The 18,085-nt window shown below is 34.2% G+C and overlaps 1 protein-coding gene, 1 long non-coding RNA gene and 1 pseudogene across 2 annotated transcripts; all 3 read left to right on the forward strand.

Moving 5' to 3' along the window:
* The first annotated feature begins 391 nt into the window (after positions 1-391).
* On the forward strand, positions 392-3,855 carry LOC129298656 (uncharacterized; annotated as a pseudogene).
* Positions 3,856-5,229: 1,374 nt separating this feature from the next.
* Positions 5,230-6,239, forward strand: LOC129298657 (26.5 kDa heat shock protein, mitochondrial-like). The gene is made up of 2 exons (XM_054937076.1): positions 5,230-5,597; positions 5,705-6,239. The coding sequence occupies exons 1-2, from the start codon at positions 5,336-5,338 to the stop codon at positions 6,115-6,117; spliced, it is 675 nt and encodes a 224-aa protein (XP_054793051.1). The 5' UTR covers positions 5,230-5,335; the 3' UTR covers positions 6,118-6,239.
* Positions 6,240-15,001: 8,762 nt separating this feature from the next.
* Positions 15,002-17,382, forward strand: LOC129298655 (uncharacterized). Its single transcript, XR_008590404.1, has 3 exons — positions 15,002-15,269; positions 16,593-17,071; positions 17,269-17,382. It is a non-coding gene; the product is annotated as an uncharacterized LOC129298655 (long non-coding RNA).
* Positions 17,383-18,085: the final 703 nt, after the last annotated feature.

Raw genomic sequence — 18,085 nt, forward strand, 5'->3', positions numbered from 1 at the left:
GTTGGAACCTCAGCTCACCATAGAAATGTATAGTTAAACAACTTTTTGATATAAAAAATTAAAATATTTAAGATTGACTCATTGACCCCTAAATGTTACTATAGATAATGTTGGAAATTTTTTTTTAATTATACTAACATTTTTCCTTCTTTCTGAGAGGGAATTGGCTGGACAATCATATATTGGCTTTTGGCTAGGAAGGTCCAAATTGGGAAATTAAATGGAAATTTCATCTTCATCACCGAATTCGCATTGCGTGTTCGAACATGAACACCGCACTAAATACTCCATGTCTCAACAGTTCAACTTGCACCGAATATTATTTTTTAATCATTTTTATTATTATAAATTTATAAAAAAAATTACTTTTTCTATTATATATATATAATACACACACACACTTGCCATATCATCCACTTTCCCTTCCGTTATTCTTTGTTCTTCTGCTGGGAACGAATTTAAGGAAGAAGGGGAATCCGAATCGCCGTCCCGTTGGTGTCTTGCGCATCAGAAGGGACGCTATCGGTTTCGGGAATCAAATCTCCAAGGTACTGCATCGATCTAATCCCCTCTTTCCTTTTGTTTGTTCGGTTTTGTTTCTTCAAATCTTCACCATTTTCTGTTGTTTTCTTCCGTCTTATCATTCAAATTTCTGGGTTTTCAGCATTACTTTCCGATTTTTCTTCCTGGAATCGATTTTCGCCCCCTTCGATTCCTTGCAAAGTCCTTGTGGCAGATCTGATCAGGCTCTTGGGTATTTCAGACACTGCATGCATGGGGTATGTCTTCTGATTTCATTCATAAATGATGGGGTTAAGCTTCTTTTCATTGTTGGTTTTAATTATAGTGGTACAATTCCGAATTCTATGGATTTTTATGCTTTCCTTGAAAATTGATCAAGTTATCAGGATGGATTAAGGATCCATATACCACCATCCTTCCAATATGAAAATTAGATAAACTTAGCTAGACCTGATTGTTGGCTGGCTAACAAAGATGGGCACTTCATGAAAATGGCCGTTTGTGACTTGTGTTTTGACGCACACGTAGAACAGTTGTATTCGACTTTAGACACACGGGACACTTTTAATTAAAGATTTTAAATTTTGTTCTATATCCATTGGTCTATGTCAGTGTCTATGTTTCCTAGCCGGTTGGGCATCTTGCTCTATCGTACATGGCAAGTTGTTGGGTGGGTCGAACCATTTAAAAAATTGACAGAAGTCAGGCATCCAGCTCATGATCAGCTCCAAACCGCCTCCAACCATTATGATGTTGCGAGTGATTGGATTTTTTTTTTGGATAAGTTTGGTCATCATCTGAGGTTTTAAATCATTTGGTCCTAGTAGGCTTTTATGTTATTATCACTTAGGTGGAAACAAAGTCTGTGCCTGCAGTGTGTAATAAGCTGTTAATGATCATCCTGGTCAAATAATAGTTCTAAAGGATGGGCATATTTGTCTGAGTGCTTGGCTCCCATGCTTAAGGACCACAGTAGGAATATACCCGTGAAGGAGAACATGTTCATGTGTTCGTATTGTTTGCTTGAGAAATAAGTTGTAGACTCTGCATAATTCGGCTGCCCAACACTTTCAATTGATGTGTGTTTAAACCAAATTATTGACTGGTGATTAGATCGTCGTGTCTAAATATATGGTAAACTTTTAGAAAATCCTTTGATTATGTTGTGATTCATAACAGAATTTAATGTTATTGTAACAGAGCAGTGGTTGTGTTGGATGCTATAAGAAGCCCACACTAATTACACTGGAACCTAAAGAAGTTTCAAAACAAGGCCAGGCTGTGAGGAAACGTAGTACGTCCAACGATTTCTGGACCACTAGCACGCATGATATGGACAATAGTGCTGTACAATCACAGGGAAGCATCTCATCAATCAGTGTAACAAATCAAGCCCCAGATCCTCATGGTAGTTCTGGCAAAACAAGCAACTCCACTGAATTTGTAAATCACGGTATTTTCCTATTGCTCATATTTTTCAAGGACATTAAGCATGAAACATCCTTTTCTTCTGTGTGTTTATTGACTTCTTTTCTGACAAGACTGAGCTAACAGAAGATGGTTGCCTGTGCTACTTTGCTCATGCATGTTTATTTGCTTTTTTTTTTTTTTTTGGGGGGGGGGGGAGAGGTTAAGATTATGTCTCTGTAATATAAATACGTTTGGCTGCAGCCAAGTTATTCAAGGTAGGTTGAATGACCTGGTGATTTAAATATAGATTTTCTTGTTTGTTCTAACTTAATCCAGGTGCCTTGGTTGCTTTGATTTAAAAATTGTTTTTTTTTTTCTTGGTTTGGATAGCCTTTTTCCCTAGAGTAGCAGAGTCTTCTAGGTTACTGGCCAGGTTTAGTGGCAATAATTTTATTCCGTCAATTTATCTCGGGTTGGCTGTTTATGTTCCTATATTAAGTTGTAATCCACGAAATTTTGTAAGTGAGGTGGTGCCTTGACTGATTTGCAATTTAACTTGGAAGCTAACTTATAAAACTTAATTAAGCACTGCAAAGTAAAAGCAAGAAAAAAATCACTTTGAATCTGTGGTTGCAGGTCTTATTCTCTGGAATCAGACTAGGCAACAGTGGGTAGGAAATAAAAAAACAAAATTCAGTCACAGCAGCTGCGAGAACCTAAACTAAGGTAACTTGAGTTGTTGGACTAGTTTCACTGGCAGCTTCCCCCCCCCCCCCCCGCCTTGATCTTTAATCATTATGTTTTTGGGAGCTGGGGTGGGGGTGGTGACTTGGTGTATCAACTTGCATCGGTTCATGCTATGATTGATGCTGCTTGAAAAATGAGAAGGAATCAAGTTTAAACTTGCATTGGAATGTCCTCTCAAAACAGTTGAATAGAAATAGATTTTAATTTTGACTGTAAATCTATTCGTCAATGAGTTTTCTTCTTGTCTTAAAACGTTTGCACAAAGTTTATAACAGGGGATCTTGAGGTTTTGTCATTGTGTATAATCTGTTCGATATAAATCAGGAAATAAAAAGGAGAAAGAAAAGAAAGGAAAAGAGGGAATAAATATTCCACCACCTTTCCTTTACGAGCTCATGGCTGAATGATCATGTAGCTTCAAAGTGTTCTCTTGAGAGGAGGAAAAGAGAGAAATGGCTCTTTTAAACTGGAAGCCTTGGCATATAACTATACAATTGATTGCAGCCTTGGTTATAAGGTGTTTAGCACATTTTTGAATGTTAGCACTTTTATGCTCTGGGAATACGCGGCATGATTCAAATGTGGGTAAATAGGATAGAATATGTGGCTTATGAACGATGCTTGTTTCAGTGAATATTTATGGAAATGTGTTTCTTGTATTTTGTCAGCACTTATTGTCTGTCCCTTGGCATATGGCTTTGCAGTTGGGATGCAACATATGAAAGTTTACTTGGGAGCAGCAAACCATTCCATCGGCCTATCCCTCTTCCTGTAAGCATCAAACTTCTGAATTATCATGTGGATCAAGATAAGAGTGTTTATCTGAGTGGCTTGTGGCATGTTGATAATATTGACAGGAAATGGTAGATTTTCTAGTGGACATCTGGGAACAGGAGGGCCTATACGACTGAATCACATGTCTGCTGTTTGATTTTAAATCCCTAAAACAATTAATTTTAGTTGTTGCTTCTATGATGATGATAGGAAGGGGAAGATTGAGCTCACTGCATTTTGTACATCAATTGTAATGTTATCTGTCCCCTGTTATCTTTCAGTGATGAGGAATCTAATCATTTTCTCTTTGCTGCAACTTTGTAAGTGATGCCAATTGGTTGATCTTTAGTGATTAAAAGAGCCAGTTTTGAGGGGTTGAGAAAAACCTTGTTTTTCATGCTAGTAGGTTAGTGTTGCAGTTACTCTCCAAAACAACTTCCAATTTCTTCACTACTTTGGGCCTTTAGGGTCTTTTTTTGGGCCATCTCACTAATTTTGGGTTATTTACTATCACTTCATTAAATGCTTACCAGGGTTTGATATCAACCAATGTTCTGACTGAACTGAGCATTCAACGGATCGGGATGTTAGTTTCATTGAACCAGGGTTGGACAGTTATTGGACCGTAATTAGACCAGTCTCAATTAAAATATATAGTTTTAAAGAATATTAATGAAAAAAAAAATATTTATCCTTTTTTAATAAATCTTTAAATATTTATTCATATCCTTATCTTATTTTATATTTATAATCAATCCCACTAACATTATAATTAACCTTATAATAAAATTATTTATCGTCCATTAAAAACAACCAAATCATCAAATGTATCACATTAATTGATTAATCAAATCAATACAAGCTTTTATTATGAGCTAAAATTACCATCAATCATGATGTACAGACACACACGCAACATTAAATAAAAACCAATCGCAAGATAAATGAAGGCATAAAATAACAGTTTTGGGTCATTGAAATTTTTTTGGATAGCTGTTATTGAATTTTCAAATATCGTAAAATAAGATTTTTTTTTAAAAAAGAAAAATTGAAAACCATTTTTCTAGTACTTTTAGCTGTCCGCTTTTTGGTCGGTTATGGCATTCCCGACACCGGTTCTAGGTCAAGCCGGACGGTTTGATTTTAACAAGCTTGGTCACAATTATTATAAGTTTTTTGGTGATTACAAATTTGGTGTTGTCAAGTAAAATAACGGCCTGTTATAATTTTGGGAGGAAATGATGGTGCAACGCAAGTTGTAAAATTTTACAATCATTTATACTGTAGTCAAATTATGTCCGAGGAAAGCACTATATTTGTCGTATAAAAGTATTATTTTATTTTTAATCATATGGTAAAACATCAAACAATTAATTACTATTGCTAATTACTAATTTTCCTAAAACATGTATTATAAAAAATTAATTAATTATTAATTAATAAGAAGTAAATTTAAAATAAGTAAATTTAATTAATAGAAATTGGATCTAGCAGAAAAAATTAATTCTTTATAACATAATGAATCAATGTTGGAATCTTAAAAAAAAAAAAATGATGTCTTCATTTCGTGTTTAATGGATCATACCTGTGTTCAATAAAAAAAAAATAGTCTAATCCCCTTTGGAACACACTCCTCTGTTCGGCCCATAATGCCTAAGAAGCACCAAGAAGTCTCGGGTGCTCTTATGAAATTCCATAAACATTTGCTTTTTAATGTGACTTTTCCTACAAATCCTAGAACCTCTTGGAGACTTCTCAAAGCATCCATCTCTATTCTCTAACCACGTCTTTATTTAAAGCTGTCTCACTTCATCGCATCATCATCATCCACATCATAACCAACGACAAAACATCTCCTTTCAATTTCCAAGGAAAAAGTCCAATGGCTTTGGCTCGTTTCGCTCTGAAACAACTGCAGCGGAGGGTGGGATCTGCTTCTGCTTCTTCCACTGCGGAAACTAGGCCAGTAATCGGTGCTGCCCAGAACCTCCTAACCAGAAGCTTTTCTACTGAGAAAGCGAAATCTGATCAAACCACGGAGGTGACTGTGTCTGAAGGCAAGAAGCCGAGGTTATTTCCTAGGAGACAACGAAGAAGATGGCCATGGAGGAACGATGACAGAGACTTCCCGCCTGCCCTTAGTGGTACCTTCTCCTCTCTGCACCATTTACTCACAGTATATATTGATGTATCTCGTTAAGTTGACAAGAGATCATAAATTCACAATCTTCTGATGATGATCTTGTTTCAGAGTTCTTCCCATCTGGGCTAGGGAATGCACTGATGCAAGCGACAGAGAACATCAACAGACTATTCGAGAACATGAACATAACACCATGGTCATTGAGTGGGCGTGTGAAGGAGAGAGACGATCACTACAAGCTGAAGTATGAGATGCCAGGGATTCCCAGAGAGAACGTGAAGATCACCATTGATGATGGAGTTCTGAACATAAAGGGAGAGCACAGGGAAGAGAAACAAGAAGAGGAAGAAGACGAGTACTGGGCATCAAGCAACTATGGGTACTACAACACGAGCCTGGTCCTGCCTGATGATGCCAAGACTGATGAAGTCAAAGCTGAGTTGAAAGATGGTGTGCTCACTGTTACGATCCCCAGAACTGAGAAGCCCAAGAAGGATGTGAAGCATGTGTCTGTTCAGTGATGAAGGATTAACTTGAGCTGCTGAATCTTTATTCAGTGTATGAATAACCTGCGTTGTGTTTGCGTCGTGTCGACAGATAACCTGTCTCTTTCTGGTGAAGATGAATCAAAGTTTCTGGTTTATTTCTTATTTTCACCTTAGAAGAGCTCTCTCAGATACAAATTTTTGTCCTTAAAATCTCACGTTTCACTTGTCATAATCCCTCACAACTGCTGGTTGCTTGGTGCTTGTTTTCGTCACCCCTTTCTATCCGTAGTTAGAAATGTTCGGGGAGTGGATTAAGGGCCAGCGGCCCAGCCCAACTATCCAAGTGGTGTTACTGTGACTACATGGGTCACATTTGAATATTGTTGGGGTAATTTTTTTAGAAAAATAATTTTTTTAATTCACGTATGCTCGAATTTGGAATTTTGTACTTGACTATTCATATCCCTCTCATCAACTATCTCATCAGAACTATCTACTATTTGTAGTTTTTTTTTATGTTTTTGTTTTTTCGCAGATTTTTTTTAAAATCAACTATCTCATCAGAACTATCTACTATTTGTAGTTTTTTTTTATGTTTTTGTTTTTTCGCAGATTTTTTTTAAAATTTTGTTTGAAGTACTGTTAAGTGTTAAATATAAATATTTTTTTTCAGTGAAAATTTAAAATTTTGATATGTTATGTTATGAGGGATTACTTTTTTTCTACTAAACGCAATTCTGTTTGTTGGCATGTTTTTGTTACCTCTTCCCCATAGAAGTTGGAAATGCATGGAGCCAAACAAAGTAGGCCAAATGTGGGCCCATTTCCATTTTGCGGGAGCGAAGTGGGCCTGTGGGAGGGCCCAACTAAGGAGAAGGGAAGAGGGGATGAAAAGACGAAAGAGACTGACAAGAAACAGGGATGACGAAATAAAAAAGAAAGGAACAGTAACGTACGGGCGCGAAGGAGACGAGAAAGGGAAACGTCCTATCATCTTCTTTTACTCCTTCCGTGCAGAAATCTACTCTCCTTTCTCTTCCTTCTCAAAACTGGACCCCACCTCTTCAACCTCAATCCTTGTTTTTCAGCCTCCTTTTTCTTTTTTCCTTAATATTCTCGTAGGAGAAGAGAAATTCTTGAATTATTCTTGTACTATTCAATAAAAATATATCATATCAAATAATTATAAATATATATTAATTTTATATGATATAAAAATATAAAATACAAAAAATTAAAGATATATTATATTTTAAAAATAAATTTATTAAAAAAATGTATATAAAATTTTATTTAATTGAATTAATATAATTTTACCATACCAAACGTTAATGACATGATTTAAGAATTTCTAATTTTATGATTAGTGGGCGGAGAGCATAGATAATCTAATATAAAAATTAAACATAAATAACTCTTTCAATAAAGGTCTAAATCTTGCTAGAAGGTAATCTCTTATATATGTGAGATTTCCTTAATTAATTTTAGTGATCTTCTTTATGTATATTTCCTCCTTCAGTGTTTCAAATAATTTTCACAGAAAATTTTTTAAATTGTTTTACCCAGTTAAAAACATTTCAATATTTTAGTTATATTCTCATTAATTAAAAAAATTCAAAATATCTTATCGAAATTACAAAAATTTATTAAAATTATGAAAATCAAATCAAAATTTGTAGTTTGAATTAATTTTTATTTTAAAAAGACTCTTCATATAAAGAACTGGATCCATGAGTGAAATATATGATAAATATTTTATTTTTTTTTATCATTATTCATAGTTTATTTATGTAAAAGCTTGTATTTTGTTGCCAAACTCCGTGGATTGGAAGTGTTTTTTTTATTGAAAAATAATAACATGTCTGAAACTTGATCGAAAGATCAAATCATGGCTTACTTCCAGGAATTCACTTCTCAAACATTATTGCTATTATTTGAATATATTTCCAGATTCTTTCCCGCTGTTCTTTTATCATTAAACCAGTTTCTCATAAACTAAAAAAATTAATACATGAGGTTTTGTTTTTGATCTTAAAAATTAATGCATCACCAGTTTATAATTTCACTCGTAGACAAGAGATTATTTAACATAAAAACATATGAAAATGACGAAACTCTTCCATTCTTATCTCATTAGCAAACTTTAAGAACAGGCTTCACATGAAAGAAACTCTCATTTATATCATATGCTAATTTGAGGTTAAGAAGAAATATGACATTTATTTTAACTAGAAAGGAGTTGTACTTAATTCATTTGAGGTCTCAAATTTGAGTTTGGAAAATACGATAGCATTCAAGGTGTGCTATTCATTTAAAAAAAATCATGTTTCGACTTAATCCAAATTAATTTGAACTTTCGTTAAAATCCTTTCATCAATTGTGTGGGACTGGTGTAAAATATGTGGGCCTTGTGTGCAAAAAAAACACACACACACACACATCATATGTAGTGCTGCAGAAATACCAGATTGGATCAAGTTGGATGCCAACTAGAAGTTTAGTTTGAATGGAGATCAGGCTAGAATTTTCAGTTCAAGGACTAGTCTAGTCTTGTTGGACCCGAGACTTGGACCGAGTTGGACTTGGTCCACTGCGTTACTGGACCAATCTAATTTCTTGAATTCAACTCTCTCCAAAAAGTAAAAGGCCCTTGTATCCCCTTTCCTATTCACTTGCATCAATATCATATGCTTACTACCGATTGAGTTTTAAAGTGAGCACTATTTAATTGCATATGGTCCTTGTTATGAGATTAATTATGTTTCTTTCAGTTTTTTAGAGTATAAATAATCATATTTCTCGCATATTATATGAAGTATGAAAAAGGTGTCATACTATTCAATACCTGAAAATATTATTGCCGCTTTTTTTTATTCTTGCAAGTATCGAAGAGCTAGTTAGAGATTTGTTTTAATTATAAATGTAAGATTTTCATTTTTTTGTCTCCTGTATTTTATTTTTGTTTAAATTACCCTATAATCATATTTTCATGTGATATGGAGAAATGGAGAAATGACAAATGAGGCTATCAGACTTTAGAGTTTAGAGATCGAGTCTGAGGCATACACGTGAGGCATGAGGGTACTGTTACTGAGCTCAGTTAAGTAAGATTTTTTTTGTAAATAATATAATTATTTAATATTTAATATTAAAAAAATAACCTAGATCGGGTCAGACTAATTGGTCCAAAAGAGCAGTCTCTAGTCTGGTCTAACCTGTATGTGCAGTCTGACCCGTTCAATCAGTCTTTTATTTGGGTTGAATTTTTTAGGATCGGATCGGATTGGGTCACACTGAGTCAGACCAAACAGATTTTTGCACCGCGCTAATCATATGCTAGTTGGAAAGAGACTTAAATATCAGATTTTGGTCATCATAAAGTCATGATAATGAAGCTTTCATCTCATGCATCCCTATCAAATGACAGAGGCAAAATTACTGACTGAAAAGAAACTTTATGACTCACCTGAAAATCTCTTAAACCACAAAACAGGGCCCCGTCTCAGGAGGCCTCTCACACAACACAATGCACACACATGGATTCTTCTTCTTGAGGGTCAACCCAACAATTTGGCTGATCAGGGAACAAGTAAATACAAACGCAAGAGGGTAATTTGGTACACCCAATGTTCATTTTCTTCACTGTCTTCACTGTTCCATTTCCCCAGTTCACCATTTCCCCAAAAACACTTCACTTTTGATTGGTGAGTGAAGCCCATGGAATCTGCTCTCTGTCTCTCCTCCAGGAAACATCACTCTCTACTTAACACTTCTTTTGCACTCTCACCCATCACTCTTCAAACCTCAGTTCATACCTCAAACAAACAAGCTAAGCCCTCCTTTCACTACTGTTTCCTCCTCCCTTTTTCATCACTTCTCATCTTATTATTGCCTTTACTTCACTGTGACTTACATCACTTTCCCATGGCTTCACCTTGTAGCAGTAGCAGATCTAGAACCTGCCTTCTTCATGGAATCCAAGTTTCAATCACTGTGGCTTTCATCTTTTCCCTCACACTTCTACTTCTTCTACCTGCCAAATCAGGTAAAAGTTACATCTATCTGAATCAGTTACTTCTGGTCTTGGCCTTTTCATTTCTGTGCCGTCTCAAATAATCTAATCTAAGCCTCATGGTTCTTGTTCCTTCATTTCTGTCACTGTTGAGGTGGATCAGGGTTGTTGCAGGGCACAGAGAGAGATGTAGAGGAAAGTAGTAAGGTGATAGGGTCTAAGCCACCTAGTTGTGTGAATAAATGCATGAAGTGTAGGCCGTGCTTGGCTACACTGGTGGCTCCTGATCACCAGAGGAAGAAGGAGGAGGGTTTCAAAGTGTCGTCTCGTGGGGAAGATGATGATACCTACTATTTACTTTCATGGAAATGTAGCTGTGGGAATAAGCTGTTTCATCCTTGATTCAATCATCTCTGTCTCTCTCTCTCTGTCTCTCTCTCTCGTTAACATTAATTCTCATTTACAGAACTAGAGAAAGCAGAGTGGACGCTTAGTGTAGTTGGAGTTTCTGGCATTTTTCAGCAGTAAATACAGAGAGGCCTTAATGTTATTAGTTAATATATATCAATGTTGTTAACTTTAACAAGACACTGTTCTTTATTTTTCTTTCTCGTTGTTGCAATCTCGCCGACATAAATAGAAGATTATCAATTACTTGTTTTGGAATGATATCGTTGATGTGAATTATTTGAAAATGAAAATAGAAAATAACCCCCCCCAGTTATCTTGACCTTGTCATGAAACAGAATAAAAACGTTTTCCGTGGTATTGTATTAACAAAAAAAAAACGCTTTTTTTAATTATTGTTAAATTAACATAGTTTCAAAAAAAATCATGCCTGATAAGAAGTTGATACGTTTTAATTATATTATTATAATGATTAAAATTAAAACTACTATTGTTGCATGAACTGGAAATACCTCCATGAATATTTTTCTTGAGCGACTTTTATCCACATTCTTATGTGTTACATAGACTAAATTGAATTCATGTTTTGATAGCTGAATTTGAATTTAGATTTATGATAAGTGCATATTTTATAATTAAATAGGTATATATTTTAGTTTAGATTTGATTATATTTATTAAGATTTTATATTTATTTAATTAATATTTATATATTTTTCCTTCATCAGTTAATTATAAGATAAAGAAGAAATTCTCTACAAATTCTATTCATATATCTTCTTTCATTTTTGTATACAGGGAATATTACAAAAGATATTGAAGGATAGAGGAAAATCATATAAAGAAAAAATATATTGAAGAGGCACACATAAGAGGGAGCATGAGAATTATTTTAAAAAGAAGATAATAGTTTAAATGACATCAAATTTAAAATGATATTATGAAATTTTAAAAAGATCAGAAAATATTAATAGCAAAATATTATAAATAAAAGCTCATAATCTTATTCAAAGATATTTAAATTTTTATTTGAATATATCAAGAATTTCTTTTAAAATGTTTGGAATTCATAGAAGTAGTTTAAAAGCTGAAAATGAGATCATTAAAAAAAATTTATAAATCATAATCATTTTTTACTTTTTAATTTTCTCTATGATTATTTTTTAAAATTATAGATTTTAAAATAGTATTATTTAATTTTAGAGTTAAAATTTAAATTTATCCTCATATTTTTTTTTTATAAAAGTGTTGGGCATTTTAAACTTTTAATTAGGACAATGGTTTTTTTGAAGTATTTTTTTCAAGTTTAAAAATGTAATCTGCTAATGTGACAACTCATGGGGTCTACGTGTGGTTCTGACTTGGTTTTAAAGCTGGATAGTCTGACTCTTTTGACCTGCCACTAGGAAGACACTGTCGATGTCACAGCATACAATGCCACACACACACACACACACAGTCACAGACAATGGAGGTTAGAGGCTTGGATGACGAGGTCGACAACAATAAGTAAAAGCAAAGAGTGAATTGAGGAGACAGAGGAAGACCAAGAAAGATAATACTGGAACTTAAAGGAGCGGTGGAGTTTGGATTTTCCACCTAAAAGCTGAGACCAGGGAACCATCGTAGCAGAACTAGTGAATGAATGAAGGGAACTAGAGAGGTGGACCAGTGATGTGGATGACTGAAGCAGTGAACAAGTGACTGTGTGATGCCAAGACAATAACTTGATGAGCATAGACCAGGTCGAGGAAAGAAAGGAGACGAGGTCAAAGATTTTAGAGCCATTGAGGTCACAGTCACAGACACAGACACCGGAATCTTCATCAGAGGAAAAGAGAATGGAAGTTGCCGCGGCACAAACACTGAGCCGTAAGCACGAGATGAGGTCACATACTCACACTCAAGCAACGATAGCGAGATGCACCAGCTACAAGGAAGATGCCGTCAAGGTCACAATACATAGTGCCACACACACATAGAGTCATGGACGATGAAGGCCGGAGGCTCAAAGGATGAGGTCGACAACGATGAGTGAAGCGAAGAATGAATTGAGGAGGCAAAAGAAGACTGCGAAAGACAGGACTAGAACTAGAGAGGAGTGGTGGAGTCTAAACCCTTCTTCTACTGCTTTCTGTTAACAACGAGGAAGATTCAGCCATTCTCGAGACCTTAAGTGATTGCCGCTGCAACTTGAGGGGGAAGCAAGGCAAGGAAGACCATGAAGTAACGGTGATGACGATAAAGAAGAGAGAGGCATGTATATGGTCAAAAGAGTCAAACTAGCCAGATTTGAAGCCAACTGAGAACCCCACGTGGGCCCCATGAGTTACTAGATAACAGCGGATTTCACTCCTAGGTAATGGAAGGACATTTTTTACCTTAAATAATACTTTAAAAAAATCACTTTATTTAAGAGTATAGAGTATTCAATATTTCTATAAAAAAAGTACAATGACAAATTTAAACATTAATTTTTAATTTTATTATATATTTTTAAATTATTCATTTTTAATAGAAATGTAGCTCAATTAAAAAACTAGTTTTTTATTTATTTTGTTTTGACTCTTTGCTTATATATATATATATATTTTTTTTTCAATTATATTTATATTTCTTGTTTTTTATGTTGATTTAATGGTTGGCCAACATTTAATCAAATTTGTAAGTAATTTTGATAAACTAGGAGGTGAAGAAAAAACCTAAATCTTGAGAAATAGACATCAATAAATATGATAGGGATAATTTTAAAAATTTATGGTGACTTAAACTATAACTTTACAGTTTAATTAGTTGTTTAGGTATCGTAGGAATGAATTTAATACTAATTTAAAAGTGAATAATAATTTAAAAGAATATTAGGACACTTTAAAAATATTTATCACTATAATTGATTACATAGTCAATTCAAAAGATAGAAACTAGCAATCTATAAGATGAATTTTAAACTCCAATGCTTCAAGTGATTGTATTTTCATCATTATTATTTTCTTGATTTATTCTTGTTATTTATATTCTTATCAAATAATTTGTTTTATGTTTTTTCTTAAACTATTAATTATTTAAATTAATAAAAGCATAACTTTCTGTGGGTTCGACACCTACAATATTTAAGGTAATTTATTACTGTGATCTTGTACACTTGCAAAAATGTTCAATTTAAAATTTTGTATTTACTATTCATATATTTAAAATTATTTACTTGGGTAATATGAACAAGAATTAATGGTCAATTTTTTCATTTAACTTTACTCAAAAAGTCACTAAAAATTCTAAACTCAACTATGGGTCAATTTTATTTGTCAACTTTAAATATTCCCTCATTCCTCATCTTATCATTTTCTCATTGTTAGTTCACCATTAGTTAGCCCTGCATTATATTTTTAATTTTTTTATGATAAAATATTTAAGTTGAGGGTGCCTAGACATTTTGAATAAAAGTTGAAGAGTAAAAATAACCTTTAACTAGATAAAAAAATATTAAAAAAATAGTATGACCCATTAATAACTAGTGGATATTAAGTGTTTTTTTGCATTAGGGTAATGAAAGAGGAAATCTTTAATCTTAAGGAACAAAATTGACTTATAGTTGAATTTAGGGTCTCTGACAACTCTTCAAGAAAAATTGAGGAGTAAAAAAAAAAACCCTTAACCCTATAAAAAATAAATCTATGGGTTGTCGTACTTACGTGATATGTCTTTAGGTAGTGTAGCATATAATTGTTGGGATTTGAAATAATTAAGATAGAGTAAGTATTTAAAATTCTAAAAAAATGTAAAAGAATATTTTTAAATATAAACTTTTATGTTTTCAAATAATGGATTTAGTTTAAAGTACAAATTTAAATGGGAGAATTTCAATTAAGGATTATGTGATTTAATTATTAGCAGGTATCAAAACAATTTGAAACTTTAGTTCAATCTCAGAGGATTGAAGTGAAAATAATTTCAGTAAGGAAAAGATTAAAGTACCTTTCACTTATTTATTTTATCTGAGATTCAAAATTATTAGTTATTAATTTTCTTAATTTACTAATATGAGTTGTAAATTATATCAGTTTGTCAGACAAGCAACAAGTCAGTAATTTATAATTTGATAATAGTAAATTAACAAGTAAAGTTAGTAAATTAACAACTGATTTTGCTACTTGTAGTTGAATAATTAATGTTCAACTCATGTATAAATATTAATAAGTTAAATTATGTAATTTAAAACTCACATTGATAAATTAATAAGTAAAATAAAAAAATTAATAATTAATAATTTTGTATTTCAAATAAAATTAATAAGTTAAGAGTATTTTAATTTTTTTATTATAATTTTTTTTTTGTGCAAGTGGAGCATATGTCAAACATAAAGTCCTTAGGATCATACCAGAAATGGGCAATTATCCCAACCCGAAGAGAGGACAATAATGGGTCAATCGGACCTATTCGGGTTGACAGTTAACCAACAAATACCTAAAGAAACTGTAACGCAAGTGAGCCGTATGCAAATTTGCTTCAATCGTTTGCTCTTCAAATGGCTCTGCTAGCCTCCACCTCCACCACCACATCCAGTCTCCCTCTCTACTTTATCTCCTTCTACGCTTTTTCTAATTCCTCCAATTCTTCCTCCTTCCCATTCCCTTCTCGTCCTCTGTTTCGACCTCTTTCTTGTCATTCCAGCGTCGGTTGTCCCGGCCGGTGTCACGCCGCCAGCCTCGGCCCTCCTCCTCCCCCCCGAACCGACCCACCTCCCGGAAATGATCCTCGTCAGCTTCAAGGTTAGGAATATCGCGCCTTTTTTTAAATTTCAATATCAGTTTTAGGTGTTTAATTGCATTGATTTGCATTTTTTTTTTTTGGGTAGTTTTCAAGTTCTGGCTTTCAATTAATGTGGTATGAAGTGTACGACCGTGGTTTTAGGTTATTCGAAATTTTGCGATTATTTTGTGATTGGAATTTGCTTTCGGTTCAAACTGAAAGAGATAAGGCGATGTTTTAGGTCCATTAGTTAATTTGAACACTTTGGGAAAATTTGTCTTCTTTAAATGGAGATACAGTAATTGAGGTTTTTAAGACTTAAGTTATCTCTTTTGGAGGTGTGATTTGACTCGGTCAGTATGATGTGTTCAAGTAAAAGATTTCTATCTCCTTCTGATTTTTCTAAATGACTTTGGTGGAGAAACTTTCCTCTTTAAGCGTATGGGAAATTGAGATGACTGGTAATTTATTTGACTTTTTTCATGGTGTTTGCTCCTTTTTATGAATTCCTTGTTCAGAACAATGGAGACAACCGCTTTGTCACTATTCATTTCGGAGATTACAAGAGCACTTAAATAGTTGTTAGAATTTGAAACTAGCACGCAATTTCCATAATTACAATCTAACTATATCAGGTTATAACCAGGTTTATCCGAAGACTGCATTTAATTTTCTTCCTTTGATGTAACTTCAGAATTTTCTGTCATACTTGCCAATTGCTTGGTTTCTTTTCTTCAGATATCAGGTTTAATAGTTGAGCATACGGTAGGTCAGATGTTGGCTATAAGATATTTGTTATATATGAAACTTTGGTTCAAAAAGAGATGGTAAAATTATTTAATTAAATCAAATCTGGTGATACCTTGCAGTTTTAACGGCGAACACCTGTTCTTTATTATATTAAAATGCAAGAATTATTGACACAAAATCACTTTTATTCCCCCCTGTAAAATTTGTTTGAAATGAACTTTTGTTTGGTGTTCATTGAGTTATATTATATGTAGACTTAATTTCATATCACTTATATAAGGTATGTCTGTTTTGGCAACTGCAAAATGTGTATTTGTTCTTAAGGTGTTTTGGTGTTTCTTCCATCACATGATGAGCTTTTTGATGCGTCACTCTGTGAATAAATCATGCATTGCTGGATTTGCCTTGCCTTGCCTTGCAACGTTTCATACATGTTAATAGTGTCAGTAGTGTTTTTGTATGTTCTGTAATATTTGAGTTTATCAGGTATCATATGTCCAACTTCAATTACTCATGATTTGCTTGTTTCTTCTTCTATAGCTAGGTGAAGCTTGCAGTACTAACAGTATTCCTTTGTTTTTTTTTTTTTAAAGAAGCAGGCATGGCTACATCTTGGTCCAAAATTAAAGATAGAGTACAGATCTTCTTTGCTGTTCTTTTCTGGATGTCTTTATTCTTTTGGTCGTCAGCATGGGATGGGAGGAATGGACCAAAGAAAGGATCAAGACGTAGAAGATAACATGCCGAGCATTTCACTTGTATATACATAGCAAACTATAGCTTAGGGGATAGAATCAGAATATACAGTGATGGAAAAGAGCATTTAAATGGGTGGAGAAAAGAATGTTCCTGATCCTGAGGCTCCATTATTTCTTTGCTTGAAAGCTTTTTCATGCTTTAGCTGATCCAGTTTCTTTCTGAATTGGCCAGTTGTGTAACAGACAGGGCGATTCTTTAACTAGCGTTCAAATGAATTTGAGCTTCCAGAATCAGGGCTGTATTTTAGGGTCACCCACGTTGAGAGATCTTGGGAATCATCGGTTAATCTCTAATGTCCTTGCTTTTTGGAACGGTAAAACATGTCTGCAGATCCTTATAGTTTTCATCAATTTTTAATCTGGTCCTTGTAGTTTTATTTGTTAGAATTGAACCGTTATACTTTCACCCGTTTAACACATTAATCCTTCCCATCACTACACTGCTAATATGTTTTAACACCGTCAAGTCAAGGTTCTTAGTCTGACCCATCAACATCTTCCATGGTGGCAGCCCCGGCAACAACCATTTCTGCATCTTCACCTATGAAACGACGTTGCTTGTTTGCTTTCTGAAATTTCTTCCATCCCCATTGCACCATTGACTTCAGCTACACGTATCGAGAGAATTACCAGCTAAGCGTTGCCGTTTTCACTTTCTTTCCTATTTTATTCTATTTCCTTAAAATTTCTACAGGGTGTTCTTTACAGTTTCTCTACCATTAAAATTCTGCCAAGGTACCTAATTTGCACGATGCCTTCTACAGTTGCAGTCATGAAACAAGAAAAGTGAACAATGTCCTTTTTTGGTTAACAAATTGGGAAAGAAAACAATGAAAAAACTTGTTTTTTTGGACATGGGCTCTTTTTAACATATCGTCGAGACGTCGGGGGATTTCCGAAGGTAGAAGAAGAAGTAGTAGTAAGCGACAATGGCGTCAGACTCTGAGGATTCGTATAGTAATAACAGCAGCCATGACCAACAGAAGTTTGGCAAGCTTAGATTCAAAGCTTCACTCTATCAACGCCTCCTCTGACTTCAATGAATTACAAAATGGCCAAGAGAAGAAAGGAAATTCCCCACTAGAGCCGGTAATTCGGGCCGAGCCTGACGGGCTAGCCCGAATTAGCCCGATAAATTTTAGGGCCGGGCTTTAAAAAAGAGATGTTTTTTTATGTTCGGGCCTATTCGGGCCAAGCCCGAACCCTAATCGGGCTTGGCCCGAATACCCGAATAATTTTTTTATTTCTCCGCCTATGTTTATAGCCGGTCCCAAGCTCGGGTAAAGGAGGAGGGTTGTGTTAGGCCATCAACAGCCAATGTAAAAATT

The sequence above is a fragment of the Prosopis cineraria genome, unplaced genomic scaffold (assembly GCF_029017545.1).
Source record: "Prosopis cineraria cultivar Desert tree isolate PC_DT_omini unplaced genomic scaffold, ASM2901754v1 PC877, whole genome shotgun sequence".
Lineage (NCBI taxonomy): Eukaryota > Viridiplantae > Streptophyta > Magnoliopsida > Fabales > Fabaceae > Prosopis > Prosopis cineraria.

Coding starts and splice junctions, on each gene's coding strand:
- LOC129298657 (XM_054937076.1), top strand. CDS start 5,336: ATGGCTTTGGCTCGTTTCGCTCTGAAACAACTGCAGCGGAGGGTGGGA. Junction 5,598..5,704: donor CTTCCCGCCTGCCCTTAGTG/GTACCTTCTCCT, acceptor ATCTTGTTTCAG/AGTTCTTCCCATCTGGGCTA.